The sequence below is a fragment of the Haliaeetus leucocephalus genome, unplaced genomic scaffold (genome assembly GCF_000737465.1).
Source record: "Haliaeetus leucocephalus isolate CR32 unplaced genomic scaffold, Haliaeetus_leucocephalus-4.0 Scaffold848, whole genome shotgun sequence".
Taxonomy (NCBI): Eukaryota; Metazoa; Chordata; class Aves; order Accipitriformes; family Accipitridae; genus Haliaeetus; species Haliaeetus leucocephalus.
The window spans coordinates 10,420,522-10,442,694 of NW_010973284.1; the positions used below are offsets into that span (position 1 = coordinate 10,420,522).

At 53.2% G+C, this 22,173-nt stretch overlaps 2 protein-coding genes across 5 annotated transcripts in view; one reads left to right on the top strand and one right to left on the bottom strand.

Moving 5' to 3' along the window:
• ELOVL1 (ELOVL fatty acid elongase 1) overlaps window positions 1–13,256 on the top strand; it is a 14,607-nt gene extending 1,351 nt beyond the window's left edge. For 2 of the 4 annotated variants that reach the window (XM_010582516.1, XM_010582517.1), the window contains exons 2-8: window positions 9,462–9,520; window positions 9,966–10,156; window positions 10,295–10,375; window positions 10,584–10,640; window positions 10,975–11,080; window positions 11,242–11,378; window positions 11,796–13,256. In XM_010582516.1, coding sequence (XP_010580818.1) covers window positions 9,475–9,520; window positions 9,966–10,156; window positions 10,295–10,375; window positions 10,584–10,640; window positions 10,975–11,080; window positions 11,242–11,378; window positions 11,796–12,050 — 873 coding nt within the window. In that variant the 5' untranslated portion in view covers window positions 9,462–9,474 and the 3' untranslated portion in view covers window positions 12,051–13,256. Of the gene's footprint in view, window positions 1–5,894; window positions 6,235–9,003; window positions 9,058–9,461; window positions 9,521–9,965; window positions 10,157–10,294; window positions 10,376–10,583; window positions 10,641–10,974; window positions 11,081–11,241; window positions 11,379–11,795 lie in introns of those variants that run through there. The other 2 variants (XM_010582518.1, XM_010582519.1) reach the window with 2 other exon arrangements.
• A 3,481-nt stretch (window positions 13,257–16,737) lies between these two features.
• On the bottom strand, window positions 16,738–22,165 carry CDC20 (cell division cycle 20). The gene is made up of 10 exons (XM_010582520.1): window positions 21,716–22,165; window positions 20,980–21,125; window positions 20,117–20,213; window positions 19,442–19,570; window positions 18,892–19,088; window positions 18,442–18,536; window positions 17,859–18,090; window positions 17,623–17,748; window positions 17,353–17,470; window positions 16,738–17,009 (listed from the first exon to the last, which is right to left on the bottom strand). The coding sequence occupies exons 1-10, from the start codon at window positions 21,912–21,914 to the stop codon at window positions 16,831–16,833; spliced, it is 1,518 nt and encodes a 505-aa protein (XP_010580822.1). The 5' UTR covers window positions 21,915–22,165; the 3' UTR covers window positions 16,738–16,830.
• Window positions 22,166–22,173: the final 8 nt, after the last annotated feature.

Consider the following 22,173-nt stretch of genomic DNA (forward strand, 5'->3'; position numbering starts at 1 on the left):
CCTCACCCCGAGGCCCTGCCGGGAGCCGCCCGCGCTTCCCACCCCCGGGCGGGGGGGGGACCCTGCGGGGCTCGGAGCTCCCTCCGGCCAGCAGCGGGATGCGGGGCTGGGGGCCTGTGCCGGAGCCGCCTCGCTGGGGGTGGGGGGTAAGGCCCGTGCGGGGCGGTGCCCAGGGACCCCGACTGCGCTCCCCGGCACCCTCCGCCCTGGTGCGGTCGCTGGGCTCGGCCCTGGCTGAAAGCTGTGGGGACGTTGAACGGCTTGAGGAGGGCTGTGGTGTGCTGGGGCTTCGCTGCAGCAGGGCGAGAGCAGCCTCCGGCGGCAGGGCTGGCTGCTCAGTGGCCGGAGAGCTTTCTCCTACACAGCCCTCAGCATCAATGTACCATTGAGATGGCTTTTCCCTCCTCCTCTGGGCAGGGTGGCGGTACCAGGCCTCCCCCGCTGCTGTGACACAATGTTAGCTTTGAGTGCCGGCTCGTGTAGGTGCTTGGCCTCCATCTGGCCCTTGCTCTGGAACGTTGGTGGGAGGAGGAGGAGGTCACTGTCACCCTCCTGGTGGCAGCAGTAGCCTGGCTGCAAGCTTACCTTGGACTGGTTTGTGGTCATGCACAGGGGTCTGCACTTGCTGGGCAACTGCAGGTTTAATAACCACGGCCAAATGCTCATCTGACCTTCTACAGGCAGTACTGGGCTTGGTCTGTAGGTCTCTTATGTGGGCCTGTTCCTCTGCTGTAATGAAGGGGCAACTGGGGAAGCTGCTTTTTGATTTCTGTAACAAGCTAAATGAGACAGCATAAATACATAGGCATTGTGACAGGAGGGGAGGCTTTGGGGGTGGCAGTCTGTATGCCTTGGTGCCCAGGCTGCTTCCTGTGGGGGGACTGTCAGGTGCTTTCCCTGTGACTGACCACCTTGGTTCTGGAGTCCTAAGGGCAGGAAGTGGGGTGAATCCCCCTTCCTGTGCTCAGTGGGCAGTATGGGATAACACAGGGCACTTTCCCTGCTAGTGCATTCCCTCAGAGCATCTCTTCCCCCTCTCAGAGACCAGGATTGCCTGTGCAGCAGTGCATCCATCCTGCTGTGCTGCCCCAAATTGACCACCTTCTCTTCTGCCAGAATGCAGCCAGGGCAGATTCCTAGCTGGATGGAGCTGACCTTCCCACCAGACCTGCTGGGCAGCTTCTTGAGGATGATTTGAAGAGTCAAAAAGCTGGCTGAGGCCTTGGGGCTTGGCTGAGGCTGCTGTGTCTTATCTCTTTCCTAGGAAGCCCCTCTAGCTCATGGGTTTGAGCTGCTGCTGACAGCCTGTTCCTATGAGAAGTAGCATGATGCCAGCTGTTACAGCATCTACTTGCTGCATCTTGCTGTAGGGATTAAGCCATGCCACCCACACAGCCTGGGCCTCTGCAGTTCTGCCCTGTGTCATATTCTCACCTCTGTTTCCTGAAAGTCTGTTAGATGGGGGGGATCATATGGTCCTTTGGGCAGAAGTGAAATATGAGAGAAAGTACTGTTAAAACTGAGGGTAGGAGAGTAAAAACTCACTCTGACCTAGAGGTGTCTTGCACCATGTTTTGGAGGTGAAAATAACTGAGCTTATTCAAGGTGTGTAGTGTTTCCTTTCTCTCCTGGTGGAGAAAAGCTGGCATCAGAAGCAGGTGCGTTGCTGCATGCTTGGCTTGGCACTGTCCTTGAAGTTTGCAGGTGAATGCTTTCCCCTTTTCTGCTGGGGTTACAGCACAGTCACTCAGGGTGAGATCTTTCCTTTGGGAAGAAGCTTGCAGGAGATTTTGGGAGTGGTGCCTGTGATGTCCCAAGAGATCTCCTGTGTTTCTATGCTTTTGTATTGGATTTGTGCTAGCATGTGCCCTACTGGCTGTCAGATGGTGGGAGCACTTGGGGTGGAAAGTCTGGTTCTTGCTAGTCAAACAGGTGAGGCAGCCTGGGCTCCTGCAGGGAGGAACTGGTCCCCAGGAGCCAGAGCTCTTCCCTGCAGGAGTTGTGGGGCTGCTGTTGCTCAGATGACAAGTTGCAGCTGCCACAGCCAGCTCTTCACCAGCAGGCCTGTGTCTGGATGCTAACTGAGACTTTAGTCACTTGGGGATGGTAGAGGTGCTAACTGGGTCTGATGGTTCTTGATTTCTCTTAGTGTCTCACAGGGTATTTAATTTCTGGTTGATTCTTCCGTGTGGGATGGATCAGGGTGGTAAGCTGTTGCTGTGGCAGCATGTCCCCAGTCTTGCTGCAAGGAGTGCTCTTACCCTGTGCATCAGATCAGCTAGCTTGCTCTCATGGTTTAATAGAGTTTCTCTGTATACATATGGTTTTATATCTTATGCTGCTTCTACTTAACCCTAAGAGGCTTTCCCTGTCTGTAGAAGACCAGCAGTAGGAGCACCAGCCCTGGCTTTGAATGGTCCATCTATACCTGTGTGGAGATAATTGGGCCTAATGCTTCTTTTTTTGTGTCTGGAGGGCTGTGAACCCTGTTAAAGGTGGTACCTGTTAAGCGTTATGCCTATTGGGATCTTGGTGTGTATACTGTGCTGCTGGAGTCTGATGTCTGTAGTATTGTCAGAGAACATCCCTTTCTCTTGTTATAAGGTGGTTGTATGACTGCACTGCCTTCTTGGTGTGGAGGGTAGGGGGGCCTGAAGCTGATGTCATGGTGAGTTCCAGGCAGTGACCCCTTGTCTCAATGAGAAGTGGCTCTGGGTTCACACTTGGGCTTCTTGAATGGTCCAGATAGAGCTGTTGGAGGGATTTTAGGAGTCTTTCCTTTCTGCATCTTGCTTTGTAGGCTTCTAATGTCCATCTTGTCTTGGTGTGCCTGTCCAATTAATGCATAGGCCCAGATGGGACAGAGCACAGTCATCACTACTGTGTAATGGTTACAGAACTGCTGTGTGGAGCCTTGTAGTGAGGCACTTGCATAATGATTAAAACCAGAGATGAATGCTCTGGTACAGTGTGTCCCACCTCCAGATAGGGGTGCTCTGTGTTCCTTTGCCAGAGGGCTTTAGATGACTTGACCTATTTCTAGAAGTAGGTGTTGGGAGTTGGCCTTCGTTGGTCTAGCCCTGCCTGCCCTCCTCTGTTGCCTGCCTAGTTCTGTCCTTCCTGAGTCTGCTCTCCTGTGTACCCTGGGGGGCTGCCAGGTGCCATTGCTTTGGAGAGGGAGCCCAGCCACCTCCACCTCCTTCCCCCCTCACCTGGTGCTGCATGAGGGAGTTGACACAGCTCAGTGTGGTTAGCTTGGAAACCTTATTTTCTATTTCTGTAGGTATCTCACCCTCTGTTTCTTTTCGTCCTTCACTACTTTACTAATTTGTTCCTTGCTATGTCAGACTTTCTGCCTAATATTGCCTTTTCCCTGCTTTTTCTCCAACTGCTCTCATCTGTACTGATATCAGTGCCCTGAATACGCAGCCACTAGTGTTGAATGTGATAAGGAGTAAGCCTACTCTAACAGCTTGCCTGATCAGCCTGGGGAGGTGCTGTCCCTGAAAAAACACTGTGCTGTGCCTGTAGGCCTTTTACTGCAATGTATGCTCTTGTGGGACCTTGGAGTCTGATTACCTGCCTTGGTTTTTGTACAAGGTTACCAGTACCCTATTGCAATGGGCTTGCTCCTTCCCTTAAAAGCTTGTGAGGTACCACACTGACTGCCCAGGCTCTGCAGAGCTTGCCTGCTGATCTGGGAGTCTCATCTTGCTCTCCTTGCTTCCAGTGAGCATGGGAAGGGGAGAGCTTAATCTCTGTAGAATGCTATCCAAAGGCCTCAGGGTTTTACAGCCACAGTGTGAGATAGTGGTGGGGTATTAACACACACTTGGTAAAGATGGGGAAACTCCAACTTTAGATGGGTCACTTCCTGCCACTTGGAGCCAGTGTGACTCCTGCAGCAGCTGCAATGGCAGCTCTTGCAAGAGCTGTTACATATCAAGGGTTTGAGAGTTTGCATCCCTTCTTTCCTATACTGACTTTGTCCTCCTATACTAACTTCAGAGTATACTGATGCAGAGCATATGGTACCAGGCTGTTAGCCATGTCCTTTGACACTCAGCATGAAGTAGCTGAGCCAGAGGAAGTGACAAATGGATGTGATTCAAGTTGGAAAACTGATCTGGTGGTGGTAGCATGAAGTTTCTTTGTAGACTTTGTAGTTCTGTTGTGAACTGAGAATTCTGGGACTGGTTGTCTTCAAACTCTGATCAGACTCTGTCCCAAATCCTTAGAGCCAAGGTGCCAGGCTAGGAGAGCTACATTCCTGCTCTGCCCTAATCTGCTGGTATGGCTTTCCACACTTGAAACATAGCAGCTCATGCTCTCCTGCCAGACTGGTCTTCTGTGCCCTATGAGCTGGTGCACAGGCATCTCTTTAGGCTGTGATTTCTCTTGAGAGGGAGAAAAATGACTTTAGTAGCATGTGGACAATAGTGCCTTAACTGAGTCTTCAGTCAGATCGCTGAAACCATTAGCAGTAATGCAGGTGTACTTGAATATAGCTCTCCTGTTGAGTGCTTTCGGCTGCATGTGCTTGAGCTGGTGTCCTGAGATGCTCTGTGTGAAGCAAGTGTGCACTGTCTGGTTACAGGCCCCTCTTCCTTTCACCCGGGCACAGAGTGGCAAAGGAGATCCAAATCTAGTTTCCTGTGCTTCTTGGTAAACTTTAGTCTTAGAGTGATCCCACTGCAGAGTTGATAAAGAACAGGGTTTTGCTGCTTAGGGCTGGCCAGGCTCTTTCTCCTTCTTGTCTTGCTCTGACTGCCTTGCTGCTTGTGTGTCTAGGGCAGACATGGTTCCTCATCTTGCTGGATTCACTTGTGTATAAGCTCAGGAAAGCATCTCCTGGAGCTGTGACTGACAGCTCTTGGTGATGGTTTGAGGTGCCAACCTCAGTGTCTGCTGTGCACAGCCCTGTCTGTGCCTGGTCTGGGGCCACCAGACCCTGGGTTGGTCAGTCCCACTTTTCCACAGCAGCAGCTGCTACTGGCAGATGCTTTTGAACCACAGGTACCCATAGCTCTGCTGGGAAACATATTCCCTGGGTGCACAGAGCTCTGTGCACACCTTGCTGGACCCCACAGTGACTTTCTGGAGCTCCAGGAAGCTGGGCAGGTGCTGTGGTAGGGAGCTGGGGGAGGAAGATCTGTCTTCCTGAGAGGCTGTGGAGCTCAGAGCTGCATCAGGCAGCAAGCCTTGCTGCCAGCTTGTAGGTCAGGGATGTGGGTTGGTTTGATATCTGGCCAACTGGTTATCTCCTGACCTCTGAGGGTTGCTACTCCCTTAGGATCCCCACAGGGGCCAGGCCTGCTTTAGCCAGTTCAGCAAGGGCCCTGTGCCAGCTCTCCCTGGGGTGACAGCTCTGTGGCCGCCTATCAGACTGTTTTAGTGCTGCCTGTAATTAAAATAGTGGGGAGATTAAGGTGGCTTGCTTTCACACTTATTACAGGCTGATTTCTGACTCAAATGCTGATGGGGTAGGAGCGTTGGGTGTTGGATGGCTGGGGCTGAGTGTTGCTTGCAGATGGTTGCTGTTTGGGGAGAGATGTACCCTGCAAGGCTGTTAACAAAACTAACTGGGATGAGCTCTGGTCTCTGTCAGTGTCATGGTTCATGATGCTGTGGTCCGACTGCTCTTGGGTTGCTGGGGCTGGTTATGAAGGGCCTGGCTGTTCTTGCTGAAGTTGCACTAATTAGTTGTGTAGCTTGTTGGAAATATGCAGTGTACACATTGCTTGGTGTAAGCAAGTATCTAATCCTTGATGTTGGTTACAGGGGCAGAATGTGGCCTGATAATCTGGTTTTCAAATAGTGGGAACTTTCTCTCTGAGATGGGGGAGTGACACCCTGTTGGTGAGAGGTGGAAGGAGATTTGTTGCAAGGTCACTAGGTATTGTGCAGGGTGTGTTTGGCCCTCCAGGGTTCCTGATGCTTTGGGATGCTTGGACCTGTTTTCTTTTCTTCAGCTGTTCAAGGCTCAGCTTTGGGTTCCCTATCTCCTCCCAGCTCCTTGCCCAAGAGGATCAGGATCCAGGAGGAGTCAAAGGAGAGTGTCTCCCCTGTGCAGAGAGGACAGATACCAACCACTGAGCTGTAAATGCCTACAGTGTGTGATGCACAGTGTAGCATGGAGGGCAGTAAGAGCGGATGCCTGGATGGATGGTGAACCTCTCTCAAAGTGCAGAGGGACATCAAGTACTGGTGTTGTACACAGAGGAAATGGCAGAGGTGAGTTCAGGTTTCCAGATGCTGCTCTGTGCTGGAAAACCCCTGCCTGCAGCAGAAGGGCTGGCATGGTGCCATCATGGCTCAGGCAGGCCAGTGTACTTGGCATCCTCCTGCTTAGTGAAGGTAATGTTTGGGCCTGCTCTACAACTCCCCCTTTGGAGCTCAACTGCCAACACCCCAAGGCCAGTGGCTGCCCCGGGAGACAGAGGAGGGTGAGACATACCTGCTTCTGCTCACTGAGCAAGGCACACTGCCGCTTCTGTCTAATGCAGGACTATGTAGCATGCTAGTGTGGATACCAGGGCTTGCAAAGACCCAAAGACCTTGGGGGTTCCCTGGAGATGTGGTGGTTCTAGCTGCAGCAGGATGTTCTGCCTGGGGAAGCTGTGGAAAACGCACAGGTCTTTTTCATAAGGGCCTGTAGCATAATCCTGCTAGTTTTGCCCTGATAGAAGTCCTAGTGCTTGCCAGAGCCCAAGCTCAGGACAAGTCCAATGTTTCCTGTCTCCTTGTGACATGTATGGCTGTAGGTGTGGTGGAGGTGCTTCACAAGGCACAGCAGTAAGAGGGACTTGTTGCTGTTCACACTGGTGGGGACTTCTGTGCTCGTGCTGGGTTGAAGTGGGCTTCTCCCACTGCTTGGGGGGGATAGTTGTCTGGGTTCAGGGCTGCTGCCAGGATGACCCTTGTCTGCTGTGTGCTCTGTGCAGCCTTCAGCAGGTCTGTCAGAGCAAAACTGCAGTGTGAGTCTTCTCACCTAAGTCTCCAGTGTCCTGGGACCCTGAATGGTTTTGAGCTGGAGTCCTAGTTCGCCAGTGATGCTGGAGCCTTGCTGGCATCAGGGTCAGCAAAGTAATCTGTAGTGCCTGAGCTCAAGTGTTTCCCTGCAGTGTGAGATGTAGCTCTGAGCTTGTCAGTGACTGAACTATCTTCTCATCCTAGCCTGCCCAAAATAGGCAAGTACTCTGCAGGAGTTATGTCTCTGCCCTAGACCTATAGTAAGGCTGACTCATTCAGCTTGATAAGATAAACATAGAGCTTGAATAGTCATGTACCTCTGCTGGGAACTAACTCTTGAGGGCTCCTCAATCTAGCAAATAAAGGTGTAGCTGGATGTAGTGGTTGAAAGCTGAAACTAGACAGACAAGTTTGGAGCTTGCTCTTAGCCATTAAAGCAACTTAAAGCTCAGCAGCTTTCAGGACTTGTACTTACTGCATTTCCCACAGCTGGAGCCTTGAGTGGCTCTCAAGGATGCTATAGTTCCTACTACACTTTTCTCGCCTCTGCTGCATGTGGAGAGTTGATAATCTTGGCAGCGCCCAGGACCTTAAATATTACTTATATCACAGTGATACCACAAGTGAGTATTACTTGCTATTAAATGCCTTGAAACCCTGGGTTGGGAAGGTGAGCATCTGTTCTGCTGGTGCACCTGAGGTGTGGGGGATCAGTCCTGAGCAGGCTTTGCCCTATTGCTGCAGCTGCTTCTAAGGTGGTGTGAGGAACCACCCTCTGTGCTTTCTGAAGCACAGCAATACTTCTTGTGCTCTGTCCTTGGGATGCGTGGCTGTGTAGGCTGCTCTGGAGCCTTGCTTGGAGGAGTGGGTACTTTGAGGGGTGGGGGGTGAAGGGGGAGAGCTGTTCTACCCCCCTGCTGTTGCAGAGAGGTTGGGTGATACTCCACACTTTGGAGAAGCAGAGAGGGTATGACTGGGCAGGCACGGAGCCAGCACTGTTGCTGCACTAAAGTGATTTGCAGAGAATGGTGAGCCAGAATGGTGTGTGCCAGGCCCTATGAAGATTGCTGCCAGTGAAGCCTGTCACGTAGGAGCTTGGTAGCACTGCACCGGTGGTGTCTGCTGCTGTCCTGCCTGGGTCCCAGCTAGAGCAAAGAGAACTTTGCTGAGCTCTTCCTCTTGAAGCAAAGCTGAAGGAGTGATGCTGGTGCTGGCTGGTGAGGGCTTAAGGTAGCAGTGGGTCCTTACTGGGGAGAAGGTTACTCTGGCTTCAGCCTCCTGACTGCTGGTCTGGGAGAGGCTGCATGCTTCCTGGTGGTGGCAGCAATAAACTTCCTGGGGAGGCTGGGGACCCGTTTCCCCAGGCCTGCGTGTGGGCAGTGATTCCTGTGCACCTTTCTGGATGAAGGGGTAGGTGGAGTGCCTGGTAGCAGCTGTGGGGAATGCCTCCCTCGCAGGTGGGTGAGTCAGGTGAGGCTGGGCCTGTGCTCTGCCTTCCTTCTTGCTGCTCTGGTGCCCTGTGGGCTGGGGAGAGGTTGGGGAGCACAGGGGGCTGGGTGAGGGTGTTTCAAACTTGCCTGCAGCAGCAAGAGCCTGGGCCCTTCCTGCTTTTCTGGAGAGCATCTGCCTGGATCACTGTCTGGTATGTGCATATAGTGAGGTTGAGCAAGTGTGGGGAGTGCCAGTCCTTCTCCCTGCAGCCTCGAATCCTTCTCCTGTGGCTTTCTCCACTACCTGGGGATACTGTCCTCTGTCTGGAAGGGGAGTGGAAATGTCATTGTCAAGTAGGATGCACTGAGCCTCTGAGGTGCTGAGTTATGGGGTGGTAGTTCTTGTCAGGAGGGTTTTGTGCAAGGATGTGAAACCAGGAACTCTGACACCAGAAACTGTTGTTTTGTTTCTGAACTGATGGCTTTCCTTCCTCATGCAGTGGGTCTGCCAGTGATGCTGTGTTGCTTCTCTGGTGGGGATCAGTAGGCAGGAGCCCAAAGCTGAGGATAAAAGCACTGCTCTGTTGAGAGTGTGGGCCAGCTCTGCATCTCCCTTGGAGACCTTGCACCAGGGTCAGGCAGAGCAGTGCGCTGCGTGGGTATGGGTGGCAGGGCTGGTGGCAACATCATGGTTGTGGGTGATAATGCTTGAGCCTGTACAGCAGGAGCAAGACTAAGGGGCTAGAGATACAGTGCTTGGAAGCTTTCCCAGCTGGCTTGAAATGTTAAGATGCTGCCTTGGAAGGACTGCTGGTGGTGGATGATGGGGTTCCCAGCAAAGCTGGGGAGACAGGGCCAGGCTCAATGAGAAGTGGGGAGCATGTGGCTCAACTGGAAAGGGGATGCTGGTGTGTGATCAGCTGAGAGCAATGCTGGCCAGAAACACATGACTGTACCTCTGAAGCTGTGCTTGAAATTTGCTGATCTGCAGGGCTGTGCTCTGCAGGCTGCCCTCCTGGAAAAACAGCTGCCTGATCTGCCCTCTCTCTCTCTCCACAGAGATACTGCCACCATGGAGGGGATTGTGACCATGTATCAGGACTTCATGAAGAAAGCAGGTGAGTGTTTGGCTTTGCCCAGCTGCAGGGCAGGTGGCCCTGCATGCCTTACTGCCACAGGCACAGGGGTGTGGTCTGTCATCCCTGAAGCAGTCTGGGTCTGGCTGCATCCTGCCTCTGCCCTGACATAGATGCAGCTCTGGGTTTTTTTGGGGCTGCCTGTTATGAGGCTGTCTTGCCTCATTGCCTGTGCAGGCCCTTTTGGGGCACTTGCACCCTCCTGGGCAGAAGATTTCCAGGCTGCCCTGCAGCATAGCTTCAGGCTTTACCTTACTGAGCTTGGCTGGCTTCATCAGCCTCTGCTCCCAGACTGCCTCCCCCTACCTGCACACCTGTCCTGGGAGAACAGGATTGCCATGTCCTTGCCTCATCTCTGGCAATAGCATTGCTGGCAGCAGATTGGGGTGAGGATGCTAACTGCTTCGCACTGTGGCTCTCTCTGCAGACCCCCGCATTGCTGATTATCCACTGATGCAGTCCCCGTTCCTTGTGATGGGCATCCTTCTGGCATATGTCTACTTTGTACTATCCTTGGGTCCCCGGCTAATGGCCAACAGAAAGCCTTTAAACCTGAAGAAGTTCATGGTGCTATACAACTTCTTTCTGGTGGGACTCTCACTTTACATAGTCTATGAGGTGAGTTGTCAGCAGTAGGCTTTGTAGCAGTGCACACAGGCTACATGGGTGATGGGGAGCCCTTTTGTAGGCTGTTCCCAGCCCTGCTGTGCAGTAGGTGATGTGTTTGGCCTCACCCTGATGATGCTCTTGTTGCAGTTCCTGATGGCAGGGTGGCTTACTGGTTACACCTGGCGATGTGACCCTGTGGACTTCTCGCAGGACCCCAAGGCCCTCAGGGTGAGTTCTTGTCCCTCTCCTGATAAGTGGGGATGGCATTTAGTGCTTCTGTTTGGACAGCAAGGTCACAGCTACCTGCCTCTCCTGAGGCAGAGGACTTGCGGTCCGTGACTCTTGGTTTCACCTCAGGGTTACTGTATAGAGACCCTTGGTCACTGGGCATGTTCAGGCTGAGGTGCATCCCTAATGTTAACCTGTTCTGTTACAGATGGTCAGTGTTGCTTGGCTCTTTGTCTTCTCCAAGTTCATTGAACTGACAGACACGGTGAGTGAGTTGCTGAGGAGGCCTTGTCACTGCTTGCTGGGCAGGGAGTTGGGGCCCAGTGTACTTGGGGTAGATGCTTGCTTCAGCCCTTCCAGTATGACCTGGTAGTGCTTCTGGCTGGCATCACTGCCAAGGAGCCTACTCTAGGCTATTGCAGAGGCCATTCCTGGCATATTATAGCTCTGGAAGCTGTGGGGTGACCTGATGTGTGGGATCAGTGAGCTTGGAGATGGGGGAAGCATCACTGAGATCAGACACTGTGGATTAGTGGCCCAGCCTGCTCCAGGTGCTCCCAGGGCTACAGGTCCTTGATGCTTTTGGGATCTTATTGCAGGTGATCTTTGTCCTGCGGAAGAAGAATGAACAGGTCACATTCCTGCACCTCTTCCACCACTCTGTTCTGCCTTGGAGCTGGTGGTGGGGAGCAAAGTTTGGTCCAGGTAAGGTGGAAACTGCCTGGGTACACAGCTTGGGGAGAGGGTGGGGTTAGCCACAGCATGCTGAGAAGTGGGTTTTTGGCCCTGCTGGGCTGCTAGGAGCTCCTTGTAGTGCTGATTGCTGCAGAGGATTGACTTATGCTAATGAAAATCTGTCTTAACAGGGGGAATGGGCTCATTCCATGCCATGATCAATTCCATGGTGCATGTTGTCATGTACTTCTACTATGGACTCTCAGCAGCAGGACCTGCCTTTCAGAAGTACCTGTGGTGGAAGAAGCACATTACAGCCATCCAGCTGGTGAGTCTGTGCTGTGGAGCAGAGCATGTGCCCTCAGCCTCTGATGCGAGGGGCAGGCCAGCCCTTGTAGCTATGAAAGTGCAGCCCAGCAGCTCTAGTTGTCTCTTCTGTAGCCTTTCACTCTGGGTTTCTAGCAGCTCTGGTCCGCTGTGGGCCTCTCATAGCCCTAACAGCCTGGTTAGGGTGTGGGTGCTGCTCAGCCTGCTGCCCTTGGGCTACAACCATGTTGGGAGGGTGAGAGGTGCATGCTGCCTTGAGGCTTGTGCCTGCCTTTTCCTGCTGCTGGTGCCTCACCATAAGGACCTCTGCTTCAGAGTGGGAAAGGAGCCTAATGGTTTCATTTAGAAAGAAGGTCTCTAGTGGGATCCCTGACCCTGCATTCATGAGTAACTTATCCCTGCTCTGCCTTGCTCCCAGGCACAGTTTGTGATTGTCTCCATCCACATCTCCCAGTATTACTTCATGCCCAGCTGCCAGTACCAGTTCCCCATCTTCATCCACCTCATCTGGATTTATGGGACCATCTTCTTCATCCTCTTCTCCAACTTCTGGTACCAGTCCTACACCAAGGGCAAACGGTTGCCCCGGGTGGCTCAGCAAGCAGTCCAGCACAACGGTAGCAGCATCCATGAGAATGGCACTGTCACCAATGGCAAGGTCAAAGCCAACTAGAGGGCAAGGCCCTCCCAGAGCCAATGAGAGCCCCGGGGCAGAGGCAGCTGGGACCTGTTCCCCTGCTCCTGGGTGCCACTAGCCAAGTCAAGTGCCTACAGACTGTTGTACCCCTGTGCCCAGCCCTGCTGTCCTCTGTCTGCATGCCCAGCCCCTCTGCTCTGAGCAGTCATGGGCAACTTCTCCTGCTCCTGGGAGGGCCTGTGCTGTTTCTTGGTGTTGCTGAGCAGAGAGGCAGCTGCCTGCATCACAGCTGTGGGGCTGCAGTCCCATTCCAGTGTTTCCAAAGGAACTTCCCCAAGTGCCTACATCTGGCCCTTCTGCCTAGGGGCCACTTCCTTCTGAGTAGGACCAAAAGAAGAGACCGGTCCCTGTCCTGGTGCCCTGTCCTCTTCCCTGTCTCATCAGAGCCTGTGTGGATGAGCAGACTTGTCCCTGGCTGCTTGATGCTGCCAGCTGAAGCGTGAGTGCTTCTGCTCTACCATGCCTTGTGCTGCTTTGTTCCATGCCACAGTGCTGCATGTCCCTTCTGGTCCCTGTGCACCCAGGTTGGGGGTTCTGCCCTGGCATATCTGCTCAGGCATGGCTGTGGAGAATGTAGGGGCAGTGCATATGGGACTTGAGGGCCCAGACCTGCCCAGTACAGTACACATGCCCGGTGCCTAGTATGTAGCAGGGGTTGTGACAGCCTGAAATGCCTCCCCCACATGATAAGCCCAGGTTGCCTTGCCTTTCTGTGCCTGGGCTGGGTGCTTGGTGTGTGCTTTAGCCACACTTGCCTGATCCTTTATGGCAGCTGGTGGGTTGCTCTAGGGTGGGGGAGGCCAAGCTCAGCCTTGGTTTGGACCACTTCCATTCCTGCAAACTTGAGCAATAATTGCCCCTAGAATCAGCCCCTGGGCTCTCCTGCTTGGGACCAGCCCTGCTCTGGCCCAGCATGAGCACAGCAGAGGATGGTTGTAGTGTGCCCTGCTGTGGTGTAACAGTGAGCACCTCTTGCCTCTGTGGATCTGACTGGGCCTGGGTGAAGGTGTACTCTACCCTACTGCAGGGCAGTGCAGCAGCTCTCCTGGGCCTGGTGCCCATCACCTGCTCTGGCTGTAACCAAAACCATGCTGATGGCCTTGAGGATGAGGTGAAGGAGCCAGGCCCTGTCAGATTGGGCTGCTCTTCTATCACAAATAAACAGACAGAAGGAGAAATGGCTCTGCCCTCTTGTTTTCCTGGCTTGCTGTGCTCAGAAACTGTTCCAGATGCTTCGTCCTGCCCAGTGTGGTTGGAGGCAGGGCTGGGAGAAGCAGCTGGAGTAGCAGGTTTGTGTGTTGGGGGGAGAGGGAGATAGCAGTGTGCTGATGAAGCAGATGGCAGATTGTTTCCAAGTGTTTTGGTAGAGGGGTGCTCAGGGCAGGAAATGTGTCAAGGCTCCTGTTGTGAAAGTGGCTCCACCCTGTGAAAGAATGGCTGGGGTGGAGTGTGGGTGTGGGCTGGGACCAGGGCCAGCTGCCCAGAAGGAGCTGCTGCTTCTCAGAAATCCTGGGGAGCTGAGGTGTGGCAGAGGGAATAGAGCCCCTGGAAGCCCAGGTGATGGGGAGACAGCAGTCTGTTGCTTTCTGCATCTGCTGAAGCCAGAGCTGCTGCCATCTGTGAATGCCCCTGCAGTGTGGATCTGTGCAGAACATAGCTTGGGCTGGTCAGAGGGAGGTTTATGTTGCTGCTGCCTTGTTCTTGCTACAGAAGTGTGTTTTGCCAGCTTGTGCTCTGTTGTCTCTACCACCTGAGACAGTCTGGCTTCCCTTCAGTGCTGTTGTAGTGCAGTGCTGCCTCCCCCATCACCTTGTGACCTGTGCAGAGAGGCCAGCTGAGGTGATTGATGACTCAAGCCTGTGAAGAGTGGTGGGTAGCTGGCTGGGCTGCTTGTGGCTGGGAGGAATGCATTAGACCAGCAGGCGTCCAGAAGCTGAGTTTCACTGCAGCTTTGGTTGGGGTGTGGGAGGGCTTTAGTGGATGTCCAGCCAAAGCCCTAGAGCAGGAAAGCTCTGCTGACCCTGTCTGAGCTGCTGCACACCTCTGAAATGTAGGAAAACCTTTTCAAGTGACCTGAACTCGTGTGACCAATATGCCTAACTGCATGTGGGCATCACCCCATTTTACAGGGCTCAGTGTCCTTGTATGTATGAAGCCTTAAAATGGGATCTGGCTGCTGCACTGTGTAGTGTTCTCCCAGTTGTTGCTGCTTCTCTGTGGGCAAGAACTGGCAGGAGAACTTGTTGTTCACCATTTCAGCAGGAACCAGAACATTAGTTCAGTGCTCAGAAGTCACTGCTTCAGGAGCTGTAGGTGACAGTACAGCTGAGATGGAGCTTTTCCTGTCTAGCTGCCTCCTCCCTGCTGCCTGGCTGGCTTTTGGTAAAGACAGGACTGTCTTTGCTTTTGCCCAAAATAGTAACAATAGTTTAAACTCCTTATGGTTCTCACTTTAAAACAGGCTGTTCCCTTTGTGTGCTCTGCTTTCCCTTCCTCCAATTGTTCCTGTTAGCTGTGATCTTTCCATGGGCTGGCCATGGTGCTTGGTAATTTATATGCTGTCATGGTCAGCCTGGGCTGCTGCTCTGAGCTGAAATCACACCTTATATGGCAGTGTTTCCTGGGTGTGCTGGATCAGTGCCCAGCTCCTTCCTTGCTCTGGGGCAGTAAGACCAGTATGGGGCCAAAGGAAGATACTGCATACTATCACCTTCTAGTAATAATTGGAGGACTTTCAAGGGGTGGGTAATGCACAGCTTCTGGGGGTGGGTATGTGTGAAGGAGAGAGGCAAGATGAGCTCTACTACTACATAGGAGTGAAGAAAATACACCAGCTTTCAGGCCTATAAAGCCTTCCTTCCATGGTCAGGAACCAGTGGAAGCTTTAATCTGCTTAAGGCAAGCCTGTGCTAACTCGTGGCATCAGAGGGGCAGGGCTTCTACCACAGCAGCACAGCTCTGGGAAAAAGCCCAACCTTGCATATGGGTTCCTGCCCCTGTCCCCGTTTGATCCAGCTGCTGCCCTAGGGTTTGCTTCTGAAGAGGGAGAGCTGCCTCTTCCTCCCTCAGACCTCCCCTGCTCTTCCCCACGTGGCCAGATGGGGATGCACCAATAGCCCTGCTGGGAAGGTGCTGGGCTCAGCTGCTGCAAGCTGGTTTTTGAGTCTGTGCCCCTGGTCAGCAACAGGTGTGGGGCTGCTCTGGTGGGTGTGGGGGGCACACGGCCTGGCCTCAGTGCAGCATGAGTTGGTGCCAACACTGCCCACCTTTGAAGGCTGCAGCTGGCTTAAAGCTTAGGCAGAGGAGAAGCCTGGTGCCAGGTACAGCATGGTACTGTGCTGAGGGGAAGGTGAAAACAGTTAATAATAATCCACCCTCAGCTAATCACAGGCTGATGGGAGGCACAGGCTTTGTCAAGCTGCTTTGCACAGGCCAAGGTGCTAATCAGCTGTGCAGCCCCTGGCCTCTGCTGGTGCAGCTGATGGACAGGCTTGGTGGGTCTGGTGCAGCCCCACAGCCTCAGACAGCATGGCTGCTGTGGCTGTGCTGGCTCTTGCTTAGGTAAAGGCTCAAATATGCTCCCTGCAACTTGCACCAGCATAACTGAACCTGGAAAAAAAATGCATTTTTCCAAGTGCTGGGGAGTCAAGCTCTACCAAATGTCAGCTGAGCCTTGCTGCCTGCATTCCTGTGTGCAGCCTCAAGTTTAGGACCAGGAGGGAGATCAGGGCTGCTGGAAGAATATATGACTAAGAGCTATGCACTGGGTTTATGGTGCTTTGAGAGTGTCTTGCATGATGTCTAAGCTGGCTGTGGCAATGTAAACTAACCTTTTGTTCTGCATCAGGCTTCGTGCCATTGCCACCCCCTTTCTGGCCTTTGGGGTGATTACAGCTGTTGCTGTATGTTTCCAGCCCCTGCCCCCACTTTTTTTCCCATAGCATTTGGCTCTTAAATTCAGTACTAAACTCAGTGCAAAAGTAGCTATTCTACTCCAGCACTGTAAGATCAGGCAGTGTTGGCTGCAGCACAGAGGCTGCATGTAGCAGAACAAGGCTTAACTGATGTGTGCAGGCACCACTACAGCTCAGACTGCCAAGAACAAGGCCACAGACTGCTCTGGCACAGGTTATCACTACAGGTAGGTGCCTGCAGAGGCACAGTAAGGACACAGCATAAACTGGGGCCACAGACATACTGTGCTTTCAGTTGAGCCTTGCTCCTCCCCACCACAGCTGGCACCAAAGCAGGCAGCAGCTGGGCAGAGGGCCCTGCCTTAGGCAGGGGCCAGTTCAGAGCTGGTTCACTACTCTGTGGAAGCTGAAGCAAGTCAGGGGTTCTTCCTTCTAGCCCCATCACAGGGCTGGAGCCCTGGGAAGTGTCAGTTTTGACACACTCCAGGGCTAGGAATTCACCCAGGCTACAGCTTCCACCTGTGGTGAGGCAGGTGACACACCTGTATATCTGTCCCAGTGAAGGCAATGCAAGTACAGCCATTGTACAGCATCCTCCTCCTCCCAGGACTTCAGAGCTGTGCTAGGCTCAGGCAGCCTGCCGACCAGCCCTAAAGAACAAGAGCTCCACCACTTGCCCAGATCTCAAACCTTAGGGAGGAGGGGGCCATGTGAGCCATGGCCTTTTCTTCCATCAGACTCCATAAAGAAAAAAAAGTCAAGTTAAAGCAGTTTATTAACATTTAAAATACTGTACAGTGTGTAAGCCAAAATTTCCCCCTCCCCGCAACCACCCTGTGCACTCATCGGATGCCCTGGTGTATGATGCTGCTTTTGGCACTGTTTGCCTTCTCTTTCTCCTTCTTCTTTATGGGGTCCATTTCAAAACAGCGCCAGAGCCGCAGCGTTTCATCAGCAGCTGCAGAGGCCACTGTTGCACCATCAGGGCTCATAGTAAGGTTCAAGACTCTGGCAGTGTGACCTGAGGAGGAGGTGTGCAGTCAGGGCTGGTCACATGCCCTGGTCCCTCTGGGTCTACCACAATGGTCACATTTACTCCTGTACACCCCATGAGCCCCACCAGCTTGCACAGCTGTCCCCACACCCCACTGTGACAACACAAATTCACACCCTAGGCACGCATTTGGAGCAACAGTGTTTCTTCAGCAGCCCACAGGAGTGCCTCCCTCTAGCAGCATGCCCCCTGGACACCACTCTGCATCAGTGATGCTCCAGGCTAGACCACCAGCCTGCTCAAACCAAGGATTACATCTGCCTTCAGCCTCTAGCAGCCCTCCCTTCACCAGGCAAAGGGCCCAGCCTACCTCGCAGCTCAGTGACCTTAGCCATCGTTGGATACTTCCATATAACCAGTTGATTCTGTGCAAAGCCATGGCCTGAAATGAACTCCTTGTAGTTTGTTGACCACAGGATAGAACAGACCTGGGAAGAAGCAGTAATGCAGGTAAGACAAGTTGCTTGTGCTGATGCTCACCACTCAGAGATGAGCATGGTCCCCTGCTTTCCCATGCCTCTGGGCCTCAGGAGCCAGCAGCTCTGTATAGGTGTCCAGCCAGAAGGTGTTCATGTCTTACCTGGGAATGGGCATCAACAGCACTGAGGCAGGTGCCAGAACACACATTCCAGATGCGGATATGTCTGTCACTAGTCCCACCTCCAGTGGCTAGAACATTTGACTGCCACGGACACCATGCCACAGCCTGAGAGAAAGGAGTTAATTCTAAGACCTGCAAGAAGCAACCTTGTGCACAGCCAGTGCTGCATATCTGCCTTGCACACAGACACGTGCCCACAGCAGCCCTGCACTCACCTTGACAGCACCCTGGTGCTGACTGAAGGTCTGTACAGGAGCAAAGTCTCCACTGTCCCCCTGGGTGCATGGCCAGATGTTCACCAGGTTGTCATTGCCACCGCTGGCCAGGTAGCGGCCATCTAGAGACCACTTGAGTCCACACACCTCCTGTGTGTGGCCAGCAAGTGTGGCCACATGATGCTCAGCCACTCTGACATCATGGTGGTGGATGTGGCCAGCCCGTGCCCCGCTGCAGAGAGAAGGCATGCAGGGTCAGGATGGCACATATTTTCACCGAAATCCATTTCTGTGCTGTTGCAAGGCTGCTGTACCTGCCACTGGGTTTCAACCCATGTTACCAGCATCTCTGGCCTGTTGGTGTGAGCGAAGCAGCCACAGAAGCTCTTCACAATTTCAGCAAAGGGCAAGAGAGAAGAGAGGCCTTCTCCCCATGGTCTCAGCAGAACTGGCTGAGTAAGAATCCCAAGCCAGGACAGAAACTCCTCTCTGCCATTCCTAACCTGCACTGCTCACACATCTAGGGTAGGAATCTGCAACAGCTGTACACTGCCCTTTTACCCACCCCCACCCACTGCTTTACCTGGAGAGAATGTAGCTGTTCCAGCTGAGGGACCCCACACGGGAAGAATGGCTGATCATATTTCGGAGACGTTTCTGGTGCTGTATGTCCCATAGCTAGAAAGGCAGAGCAATAAGTTCTCCAGAGGATGAGGAAACCCAGCCCAGTTGCTTTGCCCTAGGAACCTCACTGCACAGGCTTTGTCATTCAACCTTGTCAGTAAGGGAGCAGAGATCAACTTGTATCTCATGCCTACAGAACAGAAGGTAACTCCAGGCATCAGAAAACTCCAATGCCAAACTCCACCTTGCATGCTGCAGCTGGTCACTTGCTGTGGACATTTCCACACCACACCACACCAGTCAAGACAAGTCAGGGTACAGAGCATCCTTCTTGTGCTTAGCCAAGTCTTTGTCCCAAGACCCTCCAGCAATCCCTAGACAACACCTCTAGTTTTACTCCTGCACTCACCTGGACCTCAGCATTACTTGTGCCAACAGCAAGGTAGTTTCCTTCTTTAATCCATGACACAGAGGAGACATAATCATCTGGATGCTCCATCTGCAGCAGCTGGATAATCTCCCCAGAGGTGTGATTCCACAGATAGACAGAGTTGTCCAGAGCCACTGCCAGGAAGTTCTGAGAGCTCCAGTCAATGAGATTCAGATCTACAATTTGGAAGAGCAATGCAGGTCACACTGTGCTTACCTGGGGAGCCCTGTCCTTCCCCAGTGCTGATGGCAGATCTTCCACTTGCACCAGGTATGTGCACACACACATACACACACAGATAAGGGGCAGCCTTCTGGGTGTCACCATGCCCAGCTGGTGGGGTCAGGTAGCCTTAATCCCAGCACATACATAGCATGTTCCTCTAAGGCCACACAGGGACACTCCAGAAGTGGGCCATGCCAGCCTGCATGGTTAAGATAGTGAAAGAGCCCAGTTACACTGTCCTAGGAGCTGCACTCCAGTGCAGAATGATCTCAATGCCCAGCACTCAACATTGCAGCCTACTTACAATAGTCATTGCGGATCTCCGGTGCATCCAGAATCCGGTCTGGCATTGAGGGAATGTATCTGCCATTCTTCCTGCTGGATCCAGGTGTCGTTTTCTGACTGTAGAGCACTTTCAGGTTATTCTGATAGCCTGTGTGCAGAGGAACAGATTTGTTAACCTGAGTTACTGTTTTGTCCCAGCTAAGCACTGCTCACCCAAACAGAAATCCCTTCCAGGGAAAGTGAAGTCGTCAGAGAAGAGATACACTCAGAAGAGTGCAGTGTGCTAACATCACTGGCAGTATGAACTGCTGAACCAGGCTGAGCTCCGATTCCCTAATTCACAGGAACAAGTTTAACTGACAAGCACTTGATTTTCTGTATGCCATTATATTTAGTGACTGTTAAGCTACAAGTGCACAGGAGAGAGTTTGAAGCTTTTGCAGACCTCAGGAAGGTTAGCCACCTGCAGTACAAGTGAGCAACTGGCAGTCATTTCAACTTTTGTAAATAAATTCACTGTAGCTGTTACACAGCCCCTCAACTTCAGGAACCCTAAGGAGGGAGACTCCAGTGTGCATAGGAGCTCTGAGAAGCCAGTTGACCTCTCCTGTGTCTGCACGCAGGGCCTCTGTGTTGCTGTTCCCCTGCCCAGATCTCTCCAGCTGAGTCAACTTACACAGACCCTGTATCATACCTTCCGGAGCATTCTGTGGCTTTCCACTGAGGCGGAGGATCTTTGCCTCTTCTATATCAAAGCCATTCAGATTCACTGCCCAGGCTTTCTGTTGCTCCTACAGAGAGAAACTACCCTCAGTGAGATGCATTTGAAACACAAAGCCCATGCTGCACTTAAAACTGCAGCTGGCAGAGCATGTACCTAAGCCCCCTTCTCCTAGAATCAGGAGGTGTACAGCTGTGTGTGGGAGTCAGCTACAGACAGGCAGGTCAAAGTAGTTTTTCTTCAGACATTGGCACACTGTCCTGCTCACATTTTCATACAGAAGAGTGGCAAGTTCAGTGTCTCATTGCCAGTGGGGAAAGCCACAGCTACAAGGGACCAAATGCTTCATAAACAGATTTCAGAACACAGTGTACACATTCCAGAATAGCTCCCCATGTAGACATTGTCCTAGAATAGCTACCACCAGCAGTTTCACTGTGCACAGGCTCACAGCTTTGTATCTCTGTAGCCTGCTATATTTTAAAGCCTCACTAGCCCAAAGTTGAATTTTGCTACCAGAAGCAGCACAGGCTAGAGTGAGTGGAAGCAGAGGTGTAAGGCTCTGCTCTTCCCTGTACCTAGGGAAACAACCCCACAGAGCAGCTATGGTCAGGTTCCTGTGGAGCAGCTGTGTACCTGTTCCAACTGCAGGCTTTACAGCTTCCACAACATCCTGGGCTCCTGAAGCCCAGAGCTGGAAGCAGTGATGGCTGGGGCTCTCAGCCCCATGTGCCTACTTGATGAAACCAACAGTTTGCTTCTCTGTAAAAAGGTCAAGAAGGATTAGGTGTTTGGTAGTGATCATTGTAGTAATTGTAACTTAGCAACACGCTGACCTTTTTGGTAGGGGACTCCTCAGCAGGGTCATTCTCTTTGGTTAGAAGGAAATTGGCCATCTCCATCTGCATAGTGCTGCGGTTGGGAATGTAGCGATCCCCCCCAGCCTTTGTTGGGGTGCTCTGAATTTTGGATCCAGGTTTACCTGCATTCACATGCATAAATATTGCCTTACAGTTATTAAACAGCTTATATTAGAGCTTTTAATAGAGACCAAATCCAGCACTCCCAGATCACACCTACCAGACAAGTTCCAGACAAGCACGACTTGGAGAGCTCACGCCATCCAGTCACAGCTAACTTGTATTTTTATACCCCCCTGTTTAATTGTACTAAGCTCCGGTTAGGGACTGCCAGGAGACAACTCCTTGGGTCTAGTGCAACAACACCAGAGTTCACAGATAAGGAGAGGATGCAAAAATACTGTTAGAGCACATAAAGCTGTCAGCAGACAGTCCTACCCACACTTGTCCCAACACACAGCTCTGCCAGCAAGGCTCAGCTGGGTGATCAGCATTTCACCCAGCCCCAGCACACAGAGCTCTGCCCACCTCATGCTGGGGAGGAGAAGGTGGGTGACTCCCAGGAGCCAGGCAGTGTAGCCCACCTCCTCCTGCCTGACCAGCAAGCCAGCTAGGGCAGCCTGGCATGGAGGCCAGAGCCGCACAGCTACAGGCAAAGCAGCCCGGGCGACGCTCCCCCACCCAGGCTACGCCGCAGGTCGCCGCCACTCACCGGGTGTCCTGGACGGCGTCTTGCTGGAGCTGTGGGAGCGATTGGCCGGCTTCATGGGCGACAAGCCGGCGGCGGGGCTGGGCCCGGCCATGCCGCTGTCCTTGGCCTTGCGCTGCCACCGCGCGGGCGGCGCGTTCGGGATCGGCGTGTCCAGCTTCAGCAGCCCATGCAGGTCCGCCTCGAACACGAACTGCGCCATGGCCCTGCGGGCGAGCGGGCGGTGTCAGCGGGGACCCGCGCAGGGACGGCGGCCGAGCGGCAGCCCTGCTCCGCCGGGTCCCCCCCCCGGCTGCGCCTCAGGGCCCTCTCCACCACAGGAGAACCCGCCCCCGGCTGCGCCTCAGGGCCCTCTCCACCACAGGACACCCCCTCCGGCTGCACCTCAGGCCTCCCTCCGCCACAGGAGAACCCCCCCGGCTGCACCTCAGGCCCCTCTCCGCCACAGGAGAACCCCCCCG

What these genes read in the sequence shown, in the direction of transcription:
- CDC20 (XM_010582520.1), bottom strand. Translation starts at nt 21,914, where the DNA reads ATGGCGCAGTTCGTGTTCGAGGCGGACCTGCATGGGCTGCTGAAGCTG. An exon ending in CAAGTAATGCTGAGGTCCAG is followed by an intron (nt 18,537 to 18,891) that starts GTGAGTGCAGGA and finishes CTGCCTTTCTAG; the next exon opens with CTATGGGACATACAGCACCA. An exon ending in AACAGCTACATTCTCTCCAG is followed by an intron (nt 18,091 to 18,441) that starts GTAAAGCAGTGG and finishes TTCTCTCTGCAG; the next exon opens with CGGGGCACGGGCTGGCCACA.